The sequence below is a fragment of the Ictalurus punctatus genome, chromosome 7 (assembly GCF_001660625.3).
Source record: "Ictalurus punctatus breed USDA103 chromosome 7, Coco_2.0, whole genome shotgun sequence".
Taxonomy (NCBI): Eukaryota; Metazoa; Chordata; class Actinopteri; order Siluriformes; family Ictaluridae; genus Ictalurus; species Ictalurus punctatus.
Window position 1 is genome coordinate 1760139 of NC_030422.2, and position 26517 is coordinate 1786655.

At 36.6% G+C, this 26517-nt stretch overlaps 1 protein-coding gene across 1 annotated transcript in view; it reads right to left on the reverse strand.

Moving 5' to 3' along the window:
- Positions 1–805: 805 nt before the first annotated feature.
- The window catches only part of LOC108267213 (carcinoembryonic antigen-related cell adhesion molecule 5), a 36300-nt gene continuing 10588 nt past the window's right edge, over positions 806–26517 (reverse strand). The window contains exons 4-15 of the mRNA XM_053681386.1: positions 23598–23870; positions 17420–17698; positions 16080–16340; positions 15220–15489; positions 14775–15044; positions 13255–13533; positions 4803–5078; positions 4387–4704; positions 3466–3732; positions 2333–2581; positions 1435–1551; positions 806–1342 (exon numbers count right to left, since the gene is read on the reverse strand). Coding sequence (XP_053537361.1) covers positions 1284–1342; positions 1435–1551; positions 2333–2581; positions 3466–3732; positions 4387–4704; positions 4803–5078; positions 13255–13533; positions 14775–15044; positions 15220–15489; positions 16080–16340; positions 17420–17698; positions 23598–23870 — 2918 coding nt within the window. The 3' untranslated portion in view covers positions 806–1283. The remainder of the gene's footprint in view (positions 1343–1434; positions 1552–2332; positions 2582–3465; positions 3733–4386; positions 4705–4802; positions 5079–13254; positions 13534–14774; positions 15045–15219; positions 15490–16079; positions 16341–17419; positions 17699–23597; positions 23871–26517) is intronic.

The following is a 26517-nucleotide window of genomic DNA, read 5'->3' on the forward strand; positions in this document are numbered from 1 at the left end:
ACGAGACGTGACACAAGTCATCTGGACCTCCCATAGAAGTGTTAAGTAGCATCAATATATGCATGTGCATCTTTTAGCCTTTAGCCTGAGAATGTGAAATGATGGATCAGCAGTGCAAAAACAGTTTATCACCTCCTCTCTCTTTCTGTTTAACTCACACTGCTGAGAAAAGCAAAAACACAACAGCCATTTTAAAGCCCAGTGATGAACAGAGTGGGAAATGTTCACTAAGGCTCATTAGAAACGTAGTTCTGTACCAAAAGTGCTGAACTAAGCTGATCTGACATTCTGTCAATGATGTCATGATGATTCAGCATGTTTTACAAATTTTTTTAAATGTTACAAAATCTGTATATTAATGTGACGTGACTGACTGTGTGTAAATACAGCTGAATGTGACAATAGTATAAAATGTTTCTGTAAGGCCTTTAGGACTTCTGAAACTATATCTGAAGTCTCATGAGATATAATATTTTGATTAATATTGTTGGTAATGATTTTAAGTCATTAGGCCTCATGAAAGATGACTAGGCATTAAATGAGCTACACATCTTGAGATTTTCTGAGCTATTGTCACAGTGGTAAAACCTTAATAAAAAGTAAAAGTAAAAAAGGGTTTTTCCTTAATGCCTAACTGGGAGTTAGTATGTGTAAGTGTTTCTGATCTTTTCATAGATAATTCCCTCTGGATATTTAGTAAAGACTGATTTTTTTTTTTCACAGACTTTTTGTTTTTATTAAAATATTAAAACTTATCAGAACAAAAGCACACTTCACTCCAAAATGTATCTGCACAGGTATTTACTTCATAAAATATTACAAAATAAGAATTACTCCATTTAATTACAAATATTATACTGTATCAAACCATAATGTACTTTTATCCCTGAGTAAATGCTAAATTAAGTAAATGGGAAATTCATTAAAAATAATATTTTAAAATTAATATTCAGTTTAAACAAAGTAAAATTCATGTAGCTAAAACAACAACATCAATAATACAAATTAAAGCTTAAATAGTAAAAATAAATGCATAGGAGTATTACAAATACATCAGGAAAATAAATTACTCCATAAAAAACAAACAAACAAACAAACAAACAAAAAACATAATGCACAATGAGAATTAAAGTTTTCATCCAAAATCACAGAAACAGCATCACAGCCACTCATCACTAAAACTCTACTTACTGACAGAGCACATACACGAAAGTGTTCTCTGTTGCACGGGGAGCTGCTGTTATATAAAAGCTAGATGATAAAATAATGTAATAACCTGAGACTCAGACAGATGCTTCAGTTTCTATCACTCTGTACGATCTGTTGTCCTCATCAGGGTCAGCTGTAAAATACACACTCATGAACACTTCAAATTAGCCTCTTATTAAATGTCAGGGTTTAATTTTATGGCTAATGAACACTGTGAGGTCTTACTTCGAGCTCTGTAACATTTCACTGCCAGAATGATGGTCACCAGCACATACGGAGAGGCCGCTACTGCACTGCTGAGGAGCCTCAGTACCGACAGTGGAGCTTTTCCATCTGATAGAACTGGAGGGAAAAATACCATGGATAATAAAATAATAATAATATATTTTACAAAATAATAAACTATAATTAATCATATATAAAGCATTAAGTTACTGGTCATACATTTACGCTTCATGCCAAAATATGAGTCTAATATTCCTCTATTAAGTCTGAACAGATGTCTTAATATGTTACTTTATTTAATAACATACAGGCGTTTCTCTGGAACATTTCATTGAACATTAGGACAGTTGTATTTGCTCTTTCCTACTGATAATGTAGAAGACATAAAATAAACATCTAAGACAAAATGTAAATAAAAATCAGGCTGGATTTTGGACAGTGCTGTATTGTTGAGCATGAGCTGAGAGGCTGGTTGATGACAGTCACCTGGCAGGTTAGTCACAGCCTATAGACGGTTTGTTGACTGTAAAGTGTCTAAAGTGGGCTTCAATAAATAAATTGTTAATGCTTGAAATGAAAGTATCTTGTCTAAACATTAACACAGAGTCTAGCCTGCTGGCCTTTGATAATAACAAAGGTTTATCTGGTCTACAGTACTTCAAATGCAACATAACTTCTTGTTATTTTACTCAAAAATGCTGTAAAAGTGGTGTTATATCAAGCAGGTTTAACGAGATTTCTACACTGTAAATTCGAAACAGTAATAAATATAGAGTTGCTTAGAAAGTGTAAAGAAGCAATAAGTCATAATAAATATTGTGAAAATGCTTTAAGAATGGAAAACTGACTCCAAAACAGCAAAAATTTTATTTAAATTAATATACGAATTATTTCTCACCTCTGACTGAAACCCAGCTTTTGGGTGACTCTCCTCTCTCTGGGTGTTTACAGTGGTAGAAACCTTCATCTGACTTTGAGACAGTACTGATGGTCATCTCTCCTGTAGTCTGGGACTGGACAACTGAACTATCTTTATAGAAATCAACACCAGAAGCTGAGATCTTTGAGTTGCGAGATAAACAATGTAAAGTCAGAGGATGTCCCTCAGTCACAGGATGGACAGGACTGTCCAGGATCACATGACCATCTGTAGGAAAGAGAAAGAAGACACTGAAAACACACAGTGTCTAAAATACAAATATAATTCTAACATTCAGACCTCTATCTATTTCATGTAGCATTACTGTATGACCACACTGCCATATTTATGACCAAAAGATTGTGGAAGATGTGACAACAGCAGGCAAAAAATAATGGCATTCGATTTCTAAAACACTCCATTCTCTATAAGGAGCACTTTATATCAGGTAAGTTGTTGGCTATAGCTATGTATGTGCTAAATTAATTATCTGATGAGCAGAGGGTTGTATGTTTAATGTTGTTGTTTGTTGTTTTACTCATGGGTTTTATGAATAATAAATATCTTCTTGTACATATCTGCTGGCCATATCTACCTAGGATACACAGTTCACTGGCTAGCTTTAGCTCACAACTAATGTCACGACAAACTTTTATTTCTATTTATAAAGCTAGATAAAGTGATACTGCATTTACTTCATACTGCTAGGTTTCTGTAACTAAAGCCCTCAGACTCTTGCCCGTGTACAGAGATGGACCATGTGTTAGATATATATGTAAATATGAATGGTAGATTTGGAGTTTGGATATAGAACATGTTTAGGTTTTGTAGCTAATAGTGCTATTCTGCCTGAAACACAAGTAACATCATAAATCTTAAAGAGCATGGACGTAACGTAAGAACTAACTATGAGTGTAGTTTATACATTAAAGTTTTCATCATGTATTAAGGTTATGTAAATGTACAACTATGCAGTTATGTTAACCAAGGCAGAGTGATGCAGAGAGAATATCACTTCATTTCGTTACAATACTTTAGAATTGATTTTTTTGTAAATGTTAGGTCCAGGTATGTATATTAAAATATTACTGATGAGAACATTGAAGACTCACGGTGCACTGTGATGTTGACAGGATTACTGCGTCCTCCAGATTCAGACTGACACCAGTAAACTCCAGTGTGTGATGTAGAGAGGGAGCTGATGTTACATGTAGATCCTGAAACTGATGAACAATCAGACACTGCCTCACTGTGTGTGTATCCTCTCACTGTCCATCCAGTAGAGTCACTCTGGTCCTCACAGCTCAGTGAGAGAGAGTCAGCAGTAAAGTGTTGAGTTCTGCTGGGATTGATGATCAGAGACACTGGAGGAGATTCACCTGAAACACACACATTATATATTATGGTTGTGAACAGAACAGATTACATATGGAAAATTAATGATAGATAGATAGGTAAACATCATGAACAATTAAAATGTCATCACTGAGCATGTAAAATAAAGCAATATGATAAAAAAAAATATGTAGATAGTATGCACTTGTCTTATCTTCAAAGACATTTTCAAATAAAAAATGTCAAAAGCAAAAAAATACAGTGTTAATCATTTAAAGTCTGAGAAAACAGCAGTGAGTTCAGATTTAGTAACTACACACCTTAACTAGTAGTTACTGAACACGGTGTAGGATGAGTAACTGAATAATAAACTGTCAGTTTAAAGAGTTAATTCTCACTGTTTATTAACAATATACATTATGTTGACACATGTTTATAAATCATCAAGTAATTAGATTTTAGTAATTCACTGGTCATTACTGGTGTTTATAAAATGCTCCTGAAACAGTCTCAGATAATAATGATTACACAACTGTAAAAGTTTCAGATTTTTGCTTCAGTTTGTTTCAGTAAAAGTTTCAGTTTCCCAATTTATTTATCTGCTGTCCTTCCATCCCCCCTACACACACACACACACACACACACACACACACACACACAAGCACACACACACCATTGATGTTGATTTATTTCCTCACCAGTGATGCACAGTGGCTGTAGGTTACTGTCCCGTGTGTGAAAGACTGGTTCTCCTCTCTCTGCTCTGCACATATAAACTCCTGTGTGATTCACAGTAACAGGACTGAGAGTGTAGGAGCCTCCAGATCCTCTGCTGCTGTCTGAGAGGAGCGCTGTACTGTACCTGAGGGAACCCTGACTGTCTCTGGAGGGAACCTCTGTGTACCAGCTGAATGTCCAGCCTGTAGAGGAGTGTTTAACCTCACAGCTTAGAGTCACTGAGTCTCCTTCAGTCAGCCAGTGCAGTGGAGACACACTCACTACTGCCTCTGCTGCATCTGATGGACAACAAATGTAAAAATAAATAAATAAAATCATACAGAGTGGTAATCTTATATATAATTAATGACAAGATAAAACAAACTCACACACTCACCTGATACAGTCAGTGTAACAGCATCACTGATCTCTGATCTCTGAGAGTCACTGCTTCTCCTCCCTATGCAGGTGTATTCAGCACTGTCATCATTTCTAACTGAGCTGAAGTTGAACTCCTGTGTTTTGCGGGATGGGTAGAGTGTGTTATCTTTCTTATACCAGCTGTATGTCCACTCAGTGTCTCCTCCTCCCTGTATTTCACATCTGAGAGTCACAGTCTCTCCTCTGAACACATGTTTATCAGGCTTTATGGTCACCACAGCTTTAGCACTCTCTGAAAGAAAATTACACTGATATAATACACAGATTAGATCTCAGCAGTATTATTAAATCAGAAAGAACATTTATAGATGGAATTCTGAAGATAACCACATTCAGTGCACATAAATCGTCTGTACATTATCAAGCCATCATTTAATTACAACTAAACAACTGAAATAATGATGCACAAATAACCTTTTTCACTTCCTCCAAAATACTCAAATTTCTTATTTAAACTAAATAAACTCATTGCAAAATTCAGAACTAATAAAGCATTTTAGTATAATTATGATATTTCAATGTATTTCAATAATTATATATCATATTAGCATTTTTGTTTATAATAATATAATATTTATTTTTGTTAAATATATATATATATATATATATATATATATATATATATATATATATATATATATATATATATATATATATATATATATTTATTTATTTATTTTATTTTTTTTTTAAGTGACAGCTTTCAGTGTGAAGTCAGCAAAATAAGAGATTAAACTAAAAGTTTATTTAAATATTTATTTATTCTTCTACACAAATCGGTCAGCTTATTAAGGAGAGGTTTCATTGTACAGGACAGAGTCACTGAGTTTCCTGTCAGTGCAGCTCCTTTAAGATCTGATGTGAGTTCAGGTTTAGGTTTTTCTGTTAGAAATGGAACACAAGTTCAGGATGTGAAGTCTTTACTACACTAATCACTTCTACAGTAAAACAGTATTACTCTCTCTGTGATGACGCTAAACATCTTATGACTACTTTCAAATTATTTTACAATTTTCAGTTGGTAAAATGGTGAGAATGAAAATAGGGATATTAAATGTAAAGCTTCACTGAGATTGAAGTGAGGGTCAGAAAATAACTGCTGTGTGATGATGCAGGTCTCTAATCTCTCTCTACTCTACATCAATTTATTTTTATGGGTGAATAGAGTAGGGTTGCAGCGGTATGAGATTCGCACAGAACGATAACCATCTCAGAAAATATCACTGTTTCACGGTATTACACTATTATTATTATTATTACTACTACTACCACTACTACTACTACTACTACTGGTATTATTGTTATTATTATTATTATTATTATTATTATTATTATTATTATTATTATTTACAGTGACCCTTGAAGGAATAAAAACGGAAGAGTTTTTGTTTGAACAAACACTATTATAATTTAAACTTGAAACCATATGTGTAAAAATAAATAAATAAAACAAATCCCTTTTGAAAATAAATTAAATAATAAGACATCTCCCATTTGAACAAAAGAAATTAGCAGGAAAAAAGGAGCAGGACCTGCTGTGGATTTGTTTGGAATTATTTTCGCTGGTGAAAAAGAATAAAAACAGACATTATTGAGTCTAAAATATAAGTCACTTAATATTAGCTTATTGTTTACATTAGCGTAGCATGCTAAATTAACTACTAAATGAAAAATCACATCAGCTGTGTGAGCTTTAAAAATAATGTCCTGTGATTATTAACATATACTGTAGGTGTGTTACAGTGCAACCAGACAGCTCTCTCTCTCTGTCTCTCTCTCTCTCTCTCACACACACACACACACACACAGATCGAAGTCAGTAACCATATGTCAATCAACGTATTTTTATGCAAATTTTGGGATATTTCATAAAAAATGCTGGATGGAAACACCAGATACAAATAAAATCTCCAAAATGTGCATTAAAAAAATTGTGTCCAATTGAGGCAGATAATATTTCTACTTGATAAAACGTGCACATAAACTATGATGGAAACACATTTACCGAATAAATTCCTCGATGCGCATCAAAAAGTCATGTGACTTTTTCTCAACATATCATGGGATTGAATAATTGGCTGATGTGATTGGATGTCATTGGATATTCCAGTTTATAACCAGCAAACACAGAACGTTCCCCTCACAAAAGCATACGGTTCCCGTTTTTTGGAAACCGAATACCGTTCTAGGAACATTTTCTGTAGGTTATTTTTTATGTAAACAAAAACTAACCTTCCCAGAACGTTGCAGGTTTTTTTTGTAACAACCTAAAGAGAACCTACACAGAGCATCCTCTAATTGTTATTTTTAGATCAATTTAGATAATTGACATTTCCTACAAGCACTGGCAGATCCAGGGGTGGGGCCAGATGACCACTGGCCGGCCCCAGATGAAATCTGATTGGCCCCTTGAAGTTCCCCATCCTGTCAGTCATCTCTGATCTACGTCAGAGTGCTCCATCAGCTGAATCGGTTTGTTTTAAATTCAACTCGCGTAACCGTCTCTTTCTGCTACATCTCCTAATGGCAGGTGTATAGACAGTGCGGTTTATCGTCCTCGTCCACTTAAGCTTCGATGGTAAATACCTATTCAACCCTTTAACTAACATCTCAAAGGACATTAGTGTCACTGTCACTTAACTTCTCTTTGTCTAACGTTAGGAAGCTAGTTAGCTACAACAGCACACTAGATAGTTTATTAGATAGTTAGCTAGGCTAAGCAATGTTGGATGGTAGCTAGCTAGCTGGCTAATTAGTTAGGTTTCACAGATTAGTTCACAGTTGCACAGTTCAGGGAAGTAAAGTATAGAGACTGACAAATAAAACTATAATGTTTGGTCATGCCACACAGCCACAGTCATTAACTGTTGTGAATAAAATTAATGCTGTGTCCCGTATAAGTGTCAGCTGGGACGTGCACAGAGACTTCAGCGCTGACATGAAGGGAACACAGCAAAGTGCTAACGTTAATCAGTGACGATCTTTTGATGAGTCACTTTATCAAAATCACTTCATATCACGACGCTGCACTTCAGCTATAATCAGTGAATTTGTCTCGTTGCTCAGTATAAATATATAAACATTTTTAAAAATGAATAAATTAATCTGGGAACCAAACTGCAGACAATTAAGTGTATTTTATTTTTCATTAAGAAGATTTATGACAAAATACACAAAATAAGTTTTAAAATCCAATGCATGTCTTCTTTTCATGTTCATTTATATTTTTAAGAAGATTTTTATTGGTGTTGTGTGTAACATCAGATCACCAGACACAGCCATACACAGACTTCATGATATTAAAGGCCTGTATAGTAAAGTTTATTTATTTATTTAATTGTTCTTCTAATTCTGATCTAAATCTTACTTAAGTTGCCTTTTTAAAAATATATAAATATATATATATATTTGTTAAATTTGCAGATGACGCTGGTGGAAGAAATGAACCTGTATTTTCAAGTGTAAAAGTCCCGAGTCCCCACACAGTGCTTTCAGCCTCTGTACGCCCTAGTCAGCTGGTATGTTTGTACCTACAGTGCTGCTTGAACTTTTGTAAACCATTTAGAATTTTCTATTTCTGCATAAATATTACATAACAGTACATTATCGTATACATGGCCAGTAAAATGTGTAAATAATGGCAGAAGGTACACTCGTGGCATCTAATGTTTTATTTTATTCCATGGATATTCAAAAGAATGTAGTAAAAAAAAAATTAAAACAAAAGGTGTCCTATTTGTAGAAAACCAGAATATGGTCACCCCAACTTTTGTGATGTAATGTTACCTGCATCAGGAACAGCGATCTTTTATTTATTTATTTATTTATTTATTTATTTATTTAATTAATTTTATTTAAACAGATCCAAACATTGGACATGATTTTAAAATCTAAAATAAGCTATAAATAAAACTATTTTAGATGATATTGCTTTTCTCTTGAAATTATTTCATTCTTGAAATTACTTTGTATTATTTACATACTTGACCTTAAAGTAATCACCACAGGTTTAGGACTCACTGTGTTAAAAAAAAGAAAGAAAATCAGTACTTCTTTATGTATGAATTAATTCCCAACAGCATTATTTAAATGAGTAGTAAGATTTTTAAATGGAATACAGTATATCTGCTCACATGTAAATGATTAAGTTCTGTCAGAGCTGGATTGAGTCATTTTAACAATCACTACTAATGAAGTAAATGTAGATCACTGTTAGGAAAACTGACTCAAACCTAAAATTAATCAAGTTACTGTTCTGATCATTTTCAGGGGTCTCAAACTCCCGGCCCGGGGGCCACTTCAGGCCCCCTCAGTTCGGCCCATGACAGGATGTAAAAAAAACAATATAATCTGGCCCGCCAAATCTAATATATTATAATAGATATTTTATAGTGCTTCCATGCCAATTTAAGCTACCCTTTTGAAATAATTAAAATAAAAACACAATTATGTTTTTTTTTTTTTAATGCATTTTGTTTGTTATGGTAAAGGTCAAAGTTGGCCAAAATGCACGCAAGGTGCTGAAGAACAAAGATGTTGCTGTCAAAATCAAAACGTAAGGTGGATGATGAACACAGACTGTTTCAAGAAAGATGGACTACCCAGTATTTTTTTTTGTTTAGTGTAATAGAAATGCTACCTACCTGATATGCAACGAAAAAATTTTAAAGGAATATAATATCAAGCGTCATTATTGGACTAAACATGGAGAGCAGTACGGGAAGTATGGGGGAGATGAGAGGGCAACACGAGCCACAGCTACAGAGAGGATTTATATCTCAGTAAAGTATTTTTCATAAAGCAAAAAGCTAGCTGATACTGCAGTAGAGGCAGGTTATGTGGTGAGTGAATTAATCGCCAAAGCCGGAAAGCTTTCACTGAAGGCCCGTTTCTGAAGGACTGCATGATGAAAGTTGCGGTTATTTTATGTCCAGCAATAAAGAGCTTGTTCAACAATATAGCGCTATCGGCTAACACGGTGGTGCAGCAGATCAGCGAGTTATCAAGTGACATTTACGATCACTTATGTGACAAAGTTAAAGCTTTCACTGTATACTCTGTGGCTCTTGATGAAAGCACAGATGAAACTGACAATGCTCAGCTCGTAATTTTCATAAGGGGTATTAATGAGGCGTTCGAAGTGACAGAAGAGTTGCTAAGTTTGTGTCCAATGCAAGGCCGCACCACATCGGAAGATATTTTTCAGGAGCTGTGTGACGCGTTTGAGTGTGCTCGTTTACCATGGAGTCGACTGGTAGGCATTACAACTGACGGAGTCCCATCTATGACAGGCAGAAAAAAACAGACTGGTTGCGCTGGTACAAAGATAATTAGAAGAGGAAAAAGCAGGTCCAGCAGTTGTTCTGCACTGCATTATACACCAACAGGCACTGTGCAGCAAGTGCCTGAAATATGAACATGCCATGTCTGTTGTCCTGAAATGTATTAATTATATCAGATCCAGGGGTCTGCAGCACCGCCAGTTCAGGGCCTTTTTGTAAGAAATTGAGTGAGCATATGGTGATGTACTTTACTTTACTGAGGTGCGCTGGCTCAGCAGGGGAAATGTCCTGAAGAGGTTCTTTGAGTTAAGAACAGAGGTGAAGAGATTCATGGAAGATGGCAGAATGGATGTTCATGAATTTGATGATCCAAAATGGGTGATGGATCTTGCCTTCCTAGTGGACATAACACATGAGCTAAACATCCTTAACCTGAAGCTCCAGGGAACTGATCAGCTCATCACAGCAGCTTATGAAAATGTGAAAGCCTTCTCCATAAAACTGAGATTGTGGAAATGTCAGGTTTCTGCAAAAAACCTGATCATGATCATGAGATCCCATCATGCAGATCTCTTGTGGAGGAGGGCACATCATTCCCTGGTGATAAATATACATCCGCTATTGACAACCTACTGCAGGAATTCGATGAGCGCTTTGCTGATTTCAAGGCACACCGTGACACTTTCCAGATGTTTGCAGACCCGTTCTCAGTTGATGTGCAGAGTGTCCCAAGTGTCTTGCAAATGGAACTTATTGACTTGCAGTGTAACAGTGAACTAAAAACTAAATTCAGGGAGGCACAGGGAAAAGCAGATCTCATTGGACAATTTCTGAGAGACTTGCCTCCATCCTTCCCAGAACTGTTAAAAATGTTCAGTCGGTTACTGTGCCTTTTTGGAAGCACATATCTGTGTGAAAAACGTTTCTCAACAATGAACTTTAATAAATGCAAGTACAGGTCCAGGATTACTGACGCCCATCTTGAAGCTGTACTTAGGGTTACGACTACAACCTCTACAATCTGGGCAAATGTATCTCAATTGTGTGAGAAGAAGCGCTGTCAGGCGTCTGGCAAGAATTAAAACAAAACAAAAATCTGTGTGTGTGTGTGTGTGTGTGTGTGTGTGTGTGTGTGTGTGTGTGTGAACTATTACATTTATGTTGAAATTGGTACTAGGCTATTGTTATGGTATTGTTATGGTTATGTTTACGACTACTAAATTTGTTTAATAAAATATTTGGTAATGGTAATTTTAAAAAGTACATTTGAGAATATTGCACTTTCTTGGAGTACTTTAATGCTCTTGCGACCCACCTATGAGATGACGGTACCAAAAGTGGCCCCAGGGCAATTTGAGTTTCAGACCCCTGATTTAGATCTTTTTCACTACTGATTCATGTCTGAGTTACAGTGTGTTTTCATCCTGTTTTCCTGAATATTCATCTTTAGGAACACTGAGTGACAGCAAGGGAACAAGAAACTAAAGGTAAGAGATACACAATAATTCTAGAAATAACTGACTGAGTATAATTTAATCACAGTTTTAACAGGTCTATTTAATAAAAAGAAGAACAAATAGTGCTAGAATACAATAATTCTGATTTACACATCCTTACTCATCACTGCATGTCTGCACACACACACACACACACACACACACACACACACACACACACACACACCCCTGTTATTAATCTCTCTCATTCTTTCAGATTCTACAGCCTCTTAAGCGTGGTTCACACTGCACAGACACACACACACACACACACACACACACACACACACACACACACACACAGAGAGACAGACTCACCTGATACAGTGAGTGTAACAGGATCACTCATCTTCGAGATCTGAGAGTCACTTCTCCTCCCTCTGCAGGTGTATTCACCACTGTCATAATCGCTGATGCTGAACTCCTGTGTTGTGTGGGATGTGTAGAATGTGTTATCGTCCCTATACCAGTCGTATGTCCACTCAGTGTCTCCTCCCTGTATTTCACACCTGAAAGTCACTGTCTCTCCTCTGAACACCTGTGTATCAGGCTTTATAATCACCACAGGTTTAGGACTCTCTGTAAGAAACAAAAACAAAATCACTACTGTTTCTATAAATGAATTCATTTCCATCACTATTATTTACACAAGTATTAACACTTTAAAATTGAATATAGAATGTAGGTAACTATTCAGAGTGTAGATACGGTATATCTGCTCACATGTAAATGATTAAGCTCTGACAGACAACAATCAGTACTGATGAAGTAAATGTAGATCACAATTTTAAATACAGACTCAGCCCTAAAAATAATCAGGTCACTGTACTGACAATTAACATCTACACTATTTATTCATGTCTGAATTACAGTGTGTTGGCCATCCTGTTTATCTTTTCATAAGATCTTTAGGAACGCTGAGTGTCAGCAAGGGAACAAGAAGCTAAAGGTAAAAGATACACTGGTATGATATCAATGATTTTATTCCTGATTTCACAAGAAATAAATAAATAAATAAATAAATAAATAAATAAATATACACACACACATAGTGATAGAAAACAATAACTCTGCCATACACATCCTTACTCATCACCACACACACACACACACACACACACACACACACACACACACACACACACACACACACACAGACCTGTTATCAGTTCATAACTCCTCATACACACTCAGTCTCTAATCTCTCTCATTCTGTCAGATTCTATAGCCTCTTACACTCAGTGGTTCAGTATAAAAGTTCGACCCTCGTCCTCTTCACTCATTCACACTCAGGCAGGTCTCCACTCGAGCATGTTGATGCTTCTGAAGCAGTAACTTTATGAAGCCCCTTTTACAGCCTCTGAGCAGCTTGTTAAAAGAGTTTTACAGGTTTTGGTGACATTTTCTACCAAAGCTAAACTAGTGTTGTTCCACTTGCTTTCCAGCTCACCTCACACCAGCCCTGCTCAGCCGTGCTCACACTGTCTCTCTCTAACTTTAATAACATGATTTAGCTGAAAGAGTTCTCTGTATGTAGCTGTGTACATGTTGCTATATTGTGACTCTGCTCACATGTTGTTTATATATTCAGTGTTGTGCTGAATCACTTAACAGAAAGTCTCTTACTCACCAGTAACATTTACCCAGAGTGCATCACTGTAGTGTGTGTAGTAGACTGGGTTTCCTCTTCCAGCTCTGCACCTGTACTGACCCCCATCAGAGACTCTAACTGAGCTGATGTAGATGGTGTAGGAGTGTGTTTCAGTCTCAGTCTCAGTGCTCTGTGTGGGTTTGATCCAGTAAAACTTCCATCCAGCAGACTGCGGCATCATTGTACAGGACAGAGTCACTGAGTTTCCTGTCAGTGCAGCTCCTTTAAGATCTGATGTGAGTTCAGGTTTAGGTTTTTCTGTTAGAAATGGAACACAAGTTCAGGATGTGAAGTCTTTACTACACTAATCACGTCTACAGTAAAACAGTATTACTCTCTCTGTGATGACGCTAAACATCTTATGACTACTTTCAAATCATTTTACAATTTTCAGTTAGTAAAATGATGAGAATGAAAATAGGGATATTAAATGTAAAGCTTCACTGAAATTGAAGTGAGGGTCAGAAAATAACTGCTGTGTGATGATGCAGGTCTCTAATCTCTCTCTACTCTACATCAATTTATTTTTCTGGGTGAATAGAGTAGGGTTGCAGCGGTATGAGATTTGAACGGTACGATAACCGTCTCAGAAAATATCACCTTTTCACACCATTATTATTATTATTATTATTATTATTATTATTATTATTATTATTTACAGTTTTTAGCTTGAACAAACACTTTATTATAATTCAAACTTGAAATCATTGTGTGTAGATAAATAAATAAATAAACAAATAAAACAATTCCCTTGTGAAAATAAATAAAATAAATAAGAAATCTCTTATTTAAAAAATTTTGCACAAAAGAAATTAGGAGGAAAAAAGGAGCAAGACCTGCTGTGGATTTGTTTGGAATTATTTTCGCTGGTGAAATGGAACAAAAACAGACAATATTGAGTCTAAAATGTAAGTCACTTAATATTAGCTTATTGTTTACGTTAGCGTAGCATGCAAAATTAACTACTGAATGAAAAATCACATCAGCTGTGTGAGCTTTTGAAATAATGTCCTGTGATTATTAACATATACTTTAGACACACACACACACACACACACACACACACACACACACACACACACTGGAATCACATTTACTTAATAAATTCCTCACTAAATCATGTGATTGGATAACTGGCTGATGTGATTGGATGTGATTGGATATTCAGCGCATGTGTCCAACTTATACTCAGCAAAACAGAACGTTCCCCTAACTTTAGCATATGGTTTTCCTTTGGTTATTTTTTTGGTGGGGTGGGAACCAAATAATGTTCTAAGAACGTTTTCTGTAGTTTCTTTTTTTTTTTGTAACCAAAAACACTTAATTCCTGCATCTTTTAATATAAATTTTATTATAATAAGGTACTATGATTTGCAGAGTTTATTAAAGTGAGTTCACTGACAGCATTAGAGCATCTAACATACTGTGTTCTATACAAAATACACCTCTACACTTTTCACTGTTGATGGAATAAACAATATGTGAGATAAAACACTCACCTGATACAGTCAGTGTAACACCATCGCTGGTCTGTGTGTTTTTAGGGTCTGATGACTGTGTTCCTTTACATGTATAATAACCTTTATCAGAGTCTTTAATATCAGTGATTGTGTGTGTTTTCTTTCCTGCAGCATCACTGAGTTCTTCATTATTTCTATACCAGAGGTAACGCCAGGATTCTCCAGTCTGTCTCTCACATGTGAGAGTGACGGTTTCCCCAATGAACACACGCTCAGCTGGCTGTACTTTCACTACAGGCTTTGGTCTCGCTATAGAAACATAGCAAAACATTTTAAACACATACAGAATCAATTAAACATATAATATAGTTACATAATTACACAATTATAATACTTCTTTAAACAATTACTGAAACAATAAAATAATTTCATTTTCACCGTCTTCCTTTAAGTCTGTAGTGAAAAAGTAGAAAACATGACGTACCTCTCACTGTAATTGTAACTGGATCACTGATCTCTGAGTCGTAGTTTCCTCTGCGTGCTTTACAGTAGTACTGTGTTCCCCCTTCATTAGAGACTGTTACACTGAGTGTGTTGGTGTTTCTGGTTCCAGGAGACGGGGGAATTGATTCCTGATAATCTTGGTACCAGAGAAAAGTCCATCCAGTAGACTTCAGATTACAGGTCAGAGTAACTCTGTCTCCAGTGTAGACGGAGCTCTGAGGATTCACACTCACAGTCGGTTTGGGTTTTTCTGTTGATATGAAATGATGAAGAGCCGCTTTTACATTTACAACATAAGCAGTAGTTTTATCCTTGTGTCTAATTAAGAAATTAGATACAGTGTTTATTGTAAAGTTTACAGTGAGTTTATAAATCGTTTCTCAAATTCTGAACCATGCTGCACACATTAGTGTCTTTTTTTTATAATGTCATTAAATCATTTAACTCTTTACAGTAAAATCACAGCAGTGAAACTCTGGCAGTAGAATCAGCTTGACTATTAGGTGAAGAAGAATGTGTTTCTCTTAAATATCAATTATTTTCTAACAATTTAAATAATAGCTGAGGAAAAATGTCACACCGATCAGAATAGCTAATAAGTTGTAGTGATTCTTTACAAATCAAATGAATCAGTTACTTTAAAATAGGAAAGTGAAAATCAAAAGAAAATAGAAAAAAGGAGCTTTAAAATCATTATAATGAGACTGTGTTATTCATATGATAAAATCTGGAACAAAATCTGAAACTAGTGATAACTTTTACATATATAAGTAATAATACACACACACACACACACACACACACACACACACACACACACACACACACACACTCACTCACCTGATACAGTGAGTGTAACAGGATCACTCGTCTTCGAGATCTGAGAGTCACTTCTCCTCCCTCTGCAGGTGTATTTACCACTGTAATAATCACTGATGCTGAACTCCTGTGCTGTGAGGGATGGGTAGAATGTGTTATCGTCCCTATACCAGTCGTATGTCCACTCAGTGTCTCCTCCTCCCTGTATTTCACACCTGAAAGTCACTCTCTCTCCTCTGAACACCTGTGTATCAGGCTTTATAATCACCACAGGTTTACTCTCTGTAAGAAACAAAAACAAAATCACTACTGTTTCTATAAATGAATTCATTTCCATCACTATTATTTACACAAGTATTAACACTTTAAAATTGAATACAGAATGTAGGTAACTATTCAGAGTGTAGATACAGTATATCTGCTCACATGTAAATGATTAAGCTCTGACAGACAACAATCAGTACTGATGAAGTAAATGTAGATCACAATTTTAAATACAGACTCAGCCCTAAAAATAATCAGGTCACTGTACTGACAATTAACATCTACACTATTTATTTATGTCTGAATTACAGTGTGCTGGCCATCCTGTTTATCTTTTCATAAAATCTTTAGGAACGCTGAGTGTCAGCAAGGGAACAAGAAACTAAAGGTAAAAGATACACTGGTATGATATCAATGATTTTATTCCTGATTTCACAAGTAATGAATAAATGAATAAATAAATAAATAAATAAATAAATAAATAAATATATATATACACACACCTAGTGATAGAAAACAATAACTCTGCCATACACATCCTTACTCATCAACACACACACACGCACGCGCTCACACACACACACACACACACACACACACACACACACACACACACACAGAGAGACCTGTTATCAGTTCATAACTCCTCATACACACTCAGTCTCTAATCTCTCTCATTCTGTCAGATTCTACAGCCTCTTACACTCAGTGGTTCAGTATAAAAGTTCGACCCTCGTCCTCTTCACTCATTCACACTCAGGCAGGTCTCCACTCGAGCATGTTGATGCTTCTGAAGCAGTAACTTTATGAAGCCCCTTTTACAGCCTCTGAGCAACTTGTTAAAAGAGTTTTACAGGTTTTGGTGACATTTTCTACCAAAGCTAAACTAGTGTTGTTCCACTTGCTTTCCAGCTCACCTCACACCAGCCCTGCTCAGCCGTGCTCACACTGTCTCTCTCTAACTTTAATAACATGATTTAGCTGAAAGAGTTCTCTGTATGTAGCTGTGTACATGTTGCTATATTGTGACTCTGCTCACATGTTATTTATATGTTCAGTGTTGTGCAGAATCACTTAACAGAAAGTCTCTTACTCACCAGTAACATTTACCCAGAGTGCATCACTGTAGTGTGTGTAGTAGACTGGGTTTCCTCTTCCAGCTCTGCACCTGTACTGACCCCCATCAGAGACTCTAACTGAGCTGATGTAGATGGTGTAGGAGTGTGTTTCAGTCTCAGTCTCAGTGCTCTGTGTGGGTTTGATCCAGTAAAACTTCCATCCAGCAGACTGCGGCATCATTGTACAGTACAGAGTTACTGAGTTTCCTGTCAGTGCATCTCCTTTAAGATCTGATGTGAGTTCAGGTTTAGGTTTTTCTGTTAGAAATGAAACACAAGTTCAGGATGTGAAGTCTTTGCTACACTAATCACGTCTACAGTAAAACAGTATTACTCTCTCTGTGATGACGCTAAACATCTTATGACTACTTTCAAATCATTTTACAATTTTCAGTTAGTAAAATGATGAGAATGAAAATAGGGATATTAAATGTAAAGCTTCACTGAGATTGAAGTGAGGGTCAGAAAATAACTGCTGTGTGATGATGCAGGTCTCTAATCTCTCTCTACTCTACATCAATTTATTTTTCTGGGTGAATAGAGTAGGGTTGCAGCGGTATGAGATTTGAACGGTATGATAACCGTCGCAAAAAATATAACGGTTTCACGGTATTACACATTATTATTATTATTATTATTATTATTATTATTATTATTATTATTTACAGTGACCTTTGAAGGAATGAAAAAAGAAGAGTTGTCCCTGCCAAGCCTGGGCCTGGAGAAGTTCTTAGTTTTTTAAAACCCTTACTGTGCTTCATGGGAAAGCGATTTCATATTTTGTCAAGTCTTAAATGATGCTGAAGTGTCGTCATAATAAAATATACATTTTTATATTCATACCCATGTCTCACTCTCATGTTCATTGCCCCGATTGGTGAAACTTATCTGTGTGCCTTTGGTTTGGGTGTATTTCCCTGGTTCTCCCACAGGGTGGTGTAGTTGGATTTACTGAATTTGGGATAAACATTTCCCTCCATTTGGGAATGCCACATTTTTGGCGTAGTGGTGGGATAAACTTCTCCCTCCACTGGAATATTGCCACACATGGACAGAACAATGGAGTCGGGAAAGTCAAGGGGAGGTGAAGTGTATCTGATGGTAAACAGCAGTGGGTGTGACAGCGTGAGCATTGTTCCACTCACACACTCCTGCTCACCCAACCTGGAGCTCCCGACCATCAAATGTTACCCTTTCTACCATCCTCGGGAATCTACTGTACCTCGATCATAGTCAGTGCCCTTTATGTTCCACCTCAGGCGGTCATGGACACTGCCTTATGTGAACTGCATGAGGCTCTCACTCAACACTAGACTCATCATGGTGGCAGGAGACTTTATCAATGCCAACCTCAAACGTGCAGTGTCAAACTTCCACCAACACATCACCTACCCTACCAGGGGCAAGAGGATACTGGACCATTGCTACACTGAATTCAAAGCACAAAACTCTGAATTCAAACTCCAGCACACAGTCTCGTCCACCATTTGGGAAATTAAACCATGCCACCATCTTCCTCATGCCTAGATGCAAACAAAAAGGGGGTGGCCCAAGATGGTGGCTGTAGCAGTTGAATGTTATTTAATCTGAGCGCTTTTTAAGGTTTAGATGCTAAATATCCATGAATGTTTATTGACTTTGGTCATACAATACTTTAAATAATATACATAAAGTTCTGCAGCATGTTTGGAAGCTATTGGTTATTTTTTACATTACTGCATCATGGAGCAAGCTGTGTCACCTCGGTTTCTAATCTAGTGAAATGGCTGTTACTATCATTGACAAGTCTACTGCAGCACAGGTAAAGTGGGATTCCTCCTCCAAAACAAAGAAAACCTCTCAGCACCAGCCAACGTTTCATACGGAGGATATGATAAATGGTATTGAGAGGGATCACTCTTATCCAAGAGCAGAGGGCAAATAGTTGATTCCTCTACCTGACACACCATTGAAGAGCATGGAATTGAAAGAGACAACAAAAGAACCTACACTATTTGAGATTCAAAACAACATAGTGAGTCATCAACTCATTCAACAAGAGATAAGATCAAGAAGAGAGCCGATAGTCTGGATGAAACTGTCAAGAAGAATACTGTGAGTATTGATGTTCAAACGCTCACTTGACTTTGCCTTTAAAGAAATCAATGAATTAAAAACCTGATATGAAAGCTGTGAAAGAGACATGTACAAGAAACAAACAAGAGGTAAAGGAATTAGAAGACAGACTGAACAAGGCTGAACGATATCAATGTAGGTGGAATCTAAGTATTTCTGGAATTCTGGAAAGGGCAGATGAGAATATTAAGCAGTGTGTGATAGAAATATGTGAAGTTATCAGTCCAGAAGAAAAGGTCAGACAGACAATGGATGTAGACATTGTTCATCGTTTAGTAGCAAAGGAGCCGAACAGAGACCCCAGACCGACAATCATCCAGTTCTCAAGCAGAGCACACACTCCTATGGAAACAGGCAAAGAGCTGTGAATAGTTGAAGACACGTAACCTAAGATTTAAGGAAGCTCTGATCAAAGCTGACATGAATGCTCGTAAGGAACTATGGCCATTGGTGGGGGCAGCATGAAAAGAGGGCAAGGTGGCATTCTTTGCTGGAGTTAAGGTGATCATCAATGGTAGCTGGTATCGATCCTCCAAATCGTAACTGTTCTTTTGCCAAGATGTAGCTTTAAGACACTTTTAGTAACAAACAGTGATTATATTGTTGTTTTATGCAATGGGGAAATGATATATACCATCAACTTATTTTTATGGATGTAGAGAGTAAAGATTATTTTGACAAAAGTGGAACACAAAATGCAAACTACACATATAATCTTTACTGGAAGACACATTGGGAAGGTTTAGAAATGGTCTTGTTTTTTAACACTTTGTGTTTTGCCTAAACATCAATACAAGTGGATAGTGTTGCCATCTCACAGAAAAGAAACAAACAAATAAATATACATTGCTAAAATAATATTGTGTCAGCAGGGGCGTGGTTAAGCTTTGGCTGTGGACGGACAGGAGGCGGGTCGAATCAGCAGGTAATGCCGATTGACGCTGATGATTCTCACCTGTGTCCGATTTGCCCAAATTTACTTATGTGTTTCTTTGTGCCTGTCTCCCGGGTCTTCCTCTACACTCTCCCACACCGGGTTCTACAGTGGTGCCGAAACCCGGGATACAAGCAGAATTCTAGCGGAGCTCCAGGCTCATGTTTATTCACTCTGCACTTTTCAAAACACTTTCAACAAAATCAAAACACTCAGCAGAAACTGGTCTGTGCTGGACTCACAGCTTTCACTCAGTCAAGTTTAAATTCACACTGTGTATGTTGCTGTCAGGGTGTGTGTTGTGCGTATCTCTCAAGCTGTCTCACACTTTCTTTTCTCTCTCGCAGGTTACGGGTCTCCTGAAGGCACAAAGAGACACTAACCACGCTCTCACGACCTCATCTATGAACATAGTACACTAAGTAGAAATCTCTGCAGAAATTTCCCAGTCTATCTTAATCACCCCTAACCCTAATCTCCCCACCCCATGGTATGTTTGTACCTATAGTGTTGCAGTGGGTAATGATTGAGATGTGGAAAGGTGGGTTTCCGGATTTTTCACTCAACACGGCAGACACATGGAGTAAGTACTGAAGGTAATATCCAGGATGAGTATGATTATCTGTAGTCCCACCCTCTTCAGATCTAACAGGATAGGTGAGGCACCTCTACTCCCTAATAAGTATCTCAAAATAAACAAAAACTGTACCTTAAGCTTAATTAACTGAAATATTTATTAATATTAATAATTATATGCTGTATGACATTAATAAAAGTAATTGTTCTTAGTTTTTATCTTACAGAAAGGAAAATGTGAGGTTAAATCTCCAACTCAACCAAATACAATTAAATAGAAATCATTTGAGATAAATAACCCTTAAGTGCTGTCAGTTAAACCTAAAAAATCATAATAAATAATCTGTCACTCTTTTTTGATGCAGGAAATTCAGGTCCATTCAATTACGGGGAAATATTCACTTTCAAGTTCTAAAAAAAACTATTATATTGTCTCTTTGCATCAATGAATCCAGAAACTAAAGTAAATCTGCATCCACTCCAAACTGGATTTAATTATCAAGCTCACCAAAGTCCAGTCCCTAAATCTTCTTTGATGAGAAAACAAGAGTTAATATTACTCGTCTGATACGTGGGGATGAGACGCTGGAGGAGGTCTAGAGGATGGTGGGGTAATGTCTCTTCACTGAGGCATGAATATCTTTGGCAATTGTCCTGGAGAAGCCCAGACAGCTATGGTGGGATCCGACGTGATTACAATTCAAGTATGGGCCTACGATGGTTAATGCTGACAAAACCCACGTTATCCAAAAATAAAATCTTCCCCTGTGATTAATAAACACATCAGCTGTGTCTCCCTGAGTCACCAATAACACGTACTGATCATTGAAAGAGTCAAATAAATTCTGGCAATAAAACAAACCAAGCCACTCTACTGGCTAACACTTTTCAGTCATTCTCTCGCTCACTAACTGCTCTCAGGATCGTCACTCAGTCCGACACAATGATGTGCACATAACCGTGTTCGTCACTCAGGGTCTCGGCTGTACTGGAGAACATCAACTTTGAATCACAGTAACACAGTGTGACTCTTGAGTAGACTACAGGTGTAACTTAACTTTTATAACTTTATCACAACCTCATGTGGTCGTAGTACTCAGCTTTTTATTTAGTTTAGCTTCCTCTCATATCACACGCCAGCTACACTTGTGTGCTCCGATTAGCTAAGGAACGCTCAGATGCGGTGTCAAAATAAACGTCTTTTAAAATACTTGTAGATCCCTACACATGTTTAAAAACGTAGAAAATAATCAAATGATAAATATCTGTACATGATTTGCACTAACTCTCTGCTTATTTTGTTACAGTTTATCAGGTCTATATGCATCTTAAATAACAATTTTAGAACCTCATTTAAAAAACTATACAATGTGTGTCATTTTTCTACCTCAAGAAACTTTTAGGTCAGTTTTATGGATGCTTTGATGCTATGCTAACTCTGCTGTATAATTGCTTCTATGTTTTGCATGTTGAAACGCTGTATGCTGCCGTCTTGCCCAGGTCTCTCTTGAAAAGAGATTTTTAATCTCAATGATTCTTCACTTGATTAAATAAAGGTTAAATTAAATAATAAGTTAAATCTCCTGTTTGGTTCAGACCACGCCCTCTTATATGATGTGACATGAATGAAGTCATGTAATTTGTATCAAGCACTTCCACTGCAAGGCCTCAGTAACATATGTTTTTACATACATTTATCAAGCTAGAAAATAAATAATTATAGGTTTAACTGTCCCAATATTCCTGCATTTATCCGATTATATTTACAAATCTGATAACGTCGTCAGTATTGAAAATCATTATATGACTTTGTGATTTTCTTGCTAGAGTGCACATTTTTTATTATTTTTAACAAGCAGATGTTTATAGCTGAATGACTCCAGACAGTGAAGGTCGTGCTCTTTGGTACAGCTGATGTGTTACAGAGACTCTGTGTTGGACTGAGATGTGTTCTTGTGTGCGCATGTTAAAGAAAAATGGGGTAAAGTGTGTAGACACAACCTGCATCACCAACTGCACACATCAGTATCTATTTAAAAATCTTCTTCACTCAACTAAACGTACAGATCTTTACTGTGAAGCCACAACAGTGAAACCTTCAAATCTTTTTCAAACATGCAGAAACTTGACAGTAGCATCAGCTTGACTATTAATTGAAGAACATGTTTCTTATACATATCAATGACTTTCTAAAAATTTTAAATAAAGTCAAAGGTGAAAGTATGTTGATTTTAAATAAAATCAAAGACAAAATTATATTCCACCAGTCAGACTGAGTAATAAGTGATGATTCCTGTCTTGAGCAGTATTGAAGGGAATTCGAGGCTTTAAGATAGAAAAGTGAAAATTAAGATTAAACAGACAGAAGGAAGCTGTAAAGTTATTGTAATGAGACTCAGTTACAGTGTAGCTCAATGAAAATAATCTGGAACAAATCTGAAAGCTGAAATTACTGATACATTTTACATATAATATAAAGAAAAGTAATAGCATATTATAACAAAAAGTAATAACATAAACTCACACACTCACCTGATACAGTCAGTGTAACAGCATCACTGATCTCTGAGCTCTGAGAGTCACTTCTCCTCCCTCTGCAGGTGTATTCAGCACTGTCATCATTTCTAACTGAGCTGAAGCTGAACTCCTGTGTTGTGAGGTATGGGTAGAGTGTGTTATCTTTCTTATACCAGCTGTATGTCCACTCAGTGTCTCCTCCTCCCTGTATTTCACATCTGAGAGTCACAGTCTCTCCTCTGAACACATGTTTATCAGGCTTTATGGTCACCACAGCTTTAGGACTCCCTATAAAAAAATAAAATTAAAAAAGTATGTATGAATTAATTCCCAACAGCATTATTTAAACGTAGAAAGATTTTAAAATGGAATACAGTATATCTGCCACATGTAAATGATTAAGTTCTGTCAGAGGTGGACTGAGTCATTTTAACAATCACTACTCATGAAGTAAATGTAGATCACAGTTAGGAAAACTGACTGAAACCTAAAATTAATCAAGTTACTGTTCTGATCATTTAGATCTTTTTCACTATTGATTCATGTCTGAGTTACAGTGTGTTTCCATCCTGTTTTCCTGAATATTCATCTTTAGGAACACTGAGTGACAGCAAGGGTACAAGAAACTAAAGGTAAGAGATACACAATAATACTAGAAATAACTGCATGGGTATGATTTGATTACAATTTTAACAGTTATACTTAATAAAAAGAAGAAAACATGGTGCTAGAAAACAATAATTCTGACATACACATCTTTACTCATCACTGTACAGTGAGGGGAAAAAAGTATTTGATCCCCTGCTGATTTTGTACGTTTGCCCACTGACAAAGAAATGATCAGTCTATAATTTTAATGGTAGATTTATTTAAACAGTGAGAGACAGAATAACAACAAAAAAATCCAGAAAAACGCATTTCAAAAATGTTATAAATTGATTTGCATTTTAATGAGGGAAATATGTATTTGAAATAAGTATTTTAAGTATTTATTAATGGCAACTAAACCATTTTGGAATAACAAACACATCATTAAGTGTAGCCTATTTATGAAGCTGTGAATGTGTGAAATTAATTCACAGCTGTTTGCAGCCTGTAATTACTCATGATTAATAATAGTCCCGGCTCTTGTCATCTCAAAACTGGACTACTGCAATGCACTACTCTCGGGCCTCCCAGCAAACTCCATCAAACCCCTTCAGATGATTCAGAATGTAGCAGCACGTCTCGTCTTCAACCAGCCCAAAAGAACCCATGTCACACCCCTCTTCATCTCCCACCACTGGCTTCCTGTAGCCGCCCATATCAAATTCAAGACCTCGTCTGGAACAGCACCCTCCTACCTCAAAACTCTCCTGAAGGTTTACGTTCCCTCATGCAGTCTCTGATTGATTAGCGAAGGACGCTTAGTAGTACCTACTCAGTGTGGCTCAAGGTCCCTTTCAAGAACATTCACACTAACTGTTCCTCAGTGGTGGAATGAACTTCCAATCTCAATCCAGACCACAGAATCTGTCACCATCTTCATAAAACTGCTAAAGACCCACCTCTTCCGTGAACACGTAACTAACCCCTGAAACTCCAACCCCACATGATCCATTCTTTATTTAAAAAAACTTACTCTGGCTCTTACACCTCGACTCTGCGCACTTTGCTTTTCTAGAACTTAATTAATAAATCTTGTATGGTAGCACTACTTGTATTGTTCTGCTCTTGATATATCGCTTTGCTTGTATTTAATCATTTGTAAGTTGCTTTGGATAAAAGCTTCTGCTAAATTAATAAATGTAAATAAATGTAAATAATGAGTTACTATTTTATTTAGGGAGGGGATTATACAAACGGTAAACAGCAAATAGTTATTTGGAACAATAAATGTCAATACATAGAAACAGGCTAATTCATCAGACTACACAAGCTAATTATCTAGTCTAAATAAACAAACAAACAAATATTGTCAGGATTGAATGCTTCTTATGACCAAGTAGCCTGTACGCAGTTATGAATGAGCTGCATAACTTGATATGTAGTGTTACGCCTGAGAGCTGTGATTTGCACATTTAGCTGTGTAATATCCCTACATATCCACAGGATCTCATCCGTTCTCACAGTCTCTAAATTGTTGCAAATGGGTCAAAGCTTCCATAAATATACACTTTCCTGTATTTCTTTATAAATCTGGATTTTTGCAGGGGAGTTTTGCAGGGGACTAAGACTAAGACTATGAAACGAAGCATGAAACTATGGACTGTGACTGTGGTTATCTATCGTAAGGACTCTAACCTAATCGACTATCTATCTAATTCAACATTCCGCGTTGTGTGCTGGTATATATGTGGAGATAATCAGCCTCGTAATGGCTGATGGCTGAGGACGATTCAGACACACATGAGACTACAACCAATAACAGAATGGGGAGGAGACATGACATAAACATAAACAAATGCACGTGTCGGAATGTCACGATTGTCCACAAGGGAAAAGCAGGTGCTCCCACACCTGCTCGTGCACGTGCGCTCACATGCTCCACAGCGCGCTGCTTAAAGGGGAACTCGTGACACTCCTGAACTATGTGCAGGTCTGATCCACAGCTACAGGAAGTTCCTGGTTGAGGTTATTGCTGCCAAGGGGAGTCAACCAGTTATTAATTCTAAGAGTTGACGTACTTTTTCCACTGCCATTTTGAATGTTGAATGAGTGTGTTCAATAAAGAAATGAAATATCAGAATCTTTTTTATGTTATTCTTTTAGACACATTATATTTGTCAATACCCCTGACTTAGATGAAGTTCAGATGACATTTTATGACAAATTTATGCAGAAAACCATGAAATTCCAAAGGATTCACATACTTTTTCTTGCCACTGTATAGCCTAAATTACCCTTGTCATGTAATGGAGGCGAGCACGAATGCAGATAAAGCAGTTTATCACAC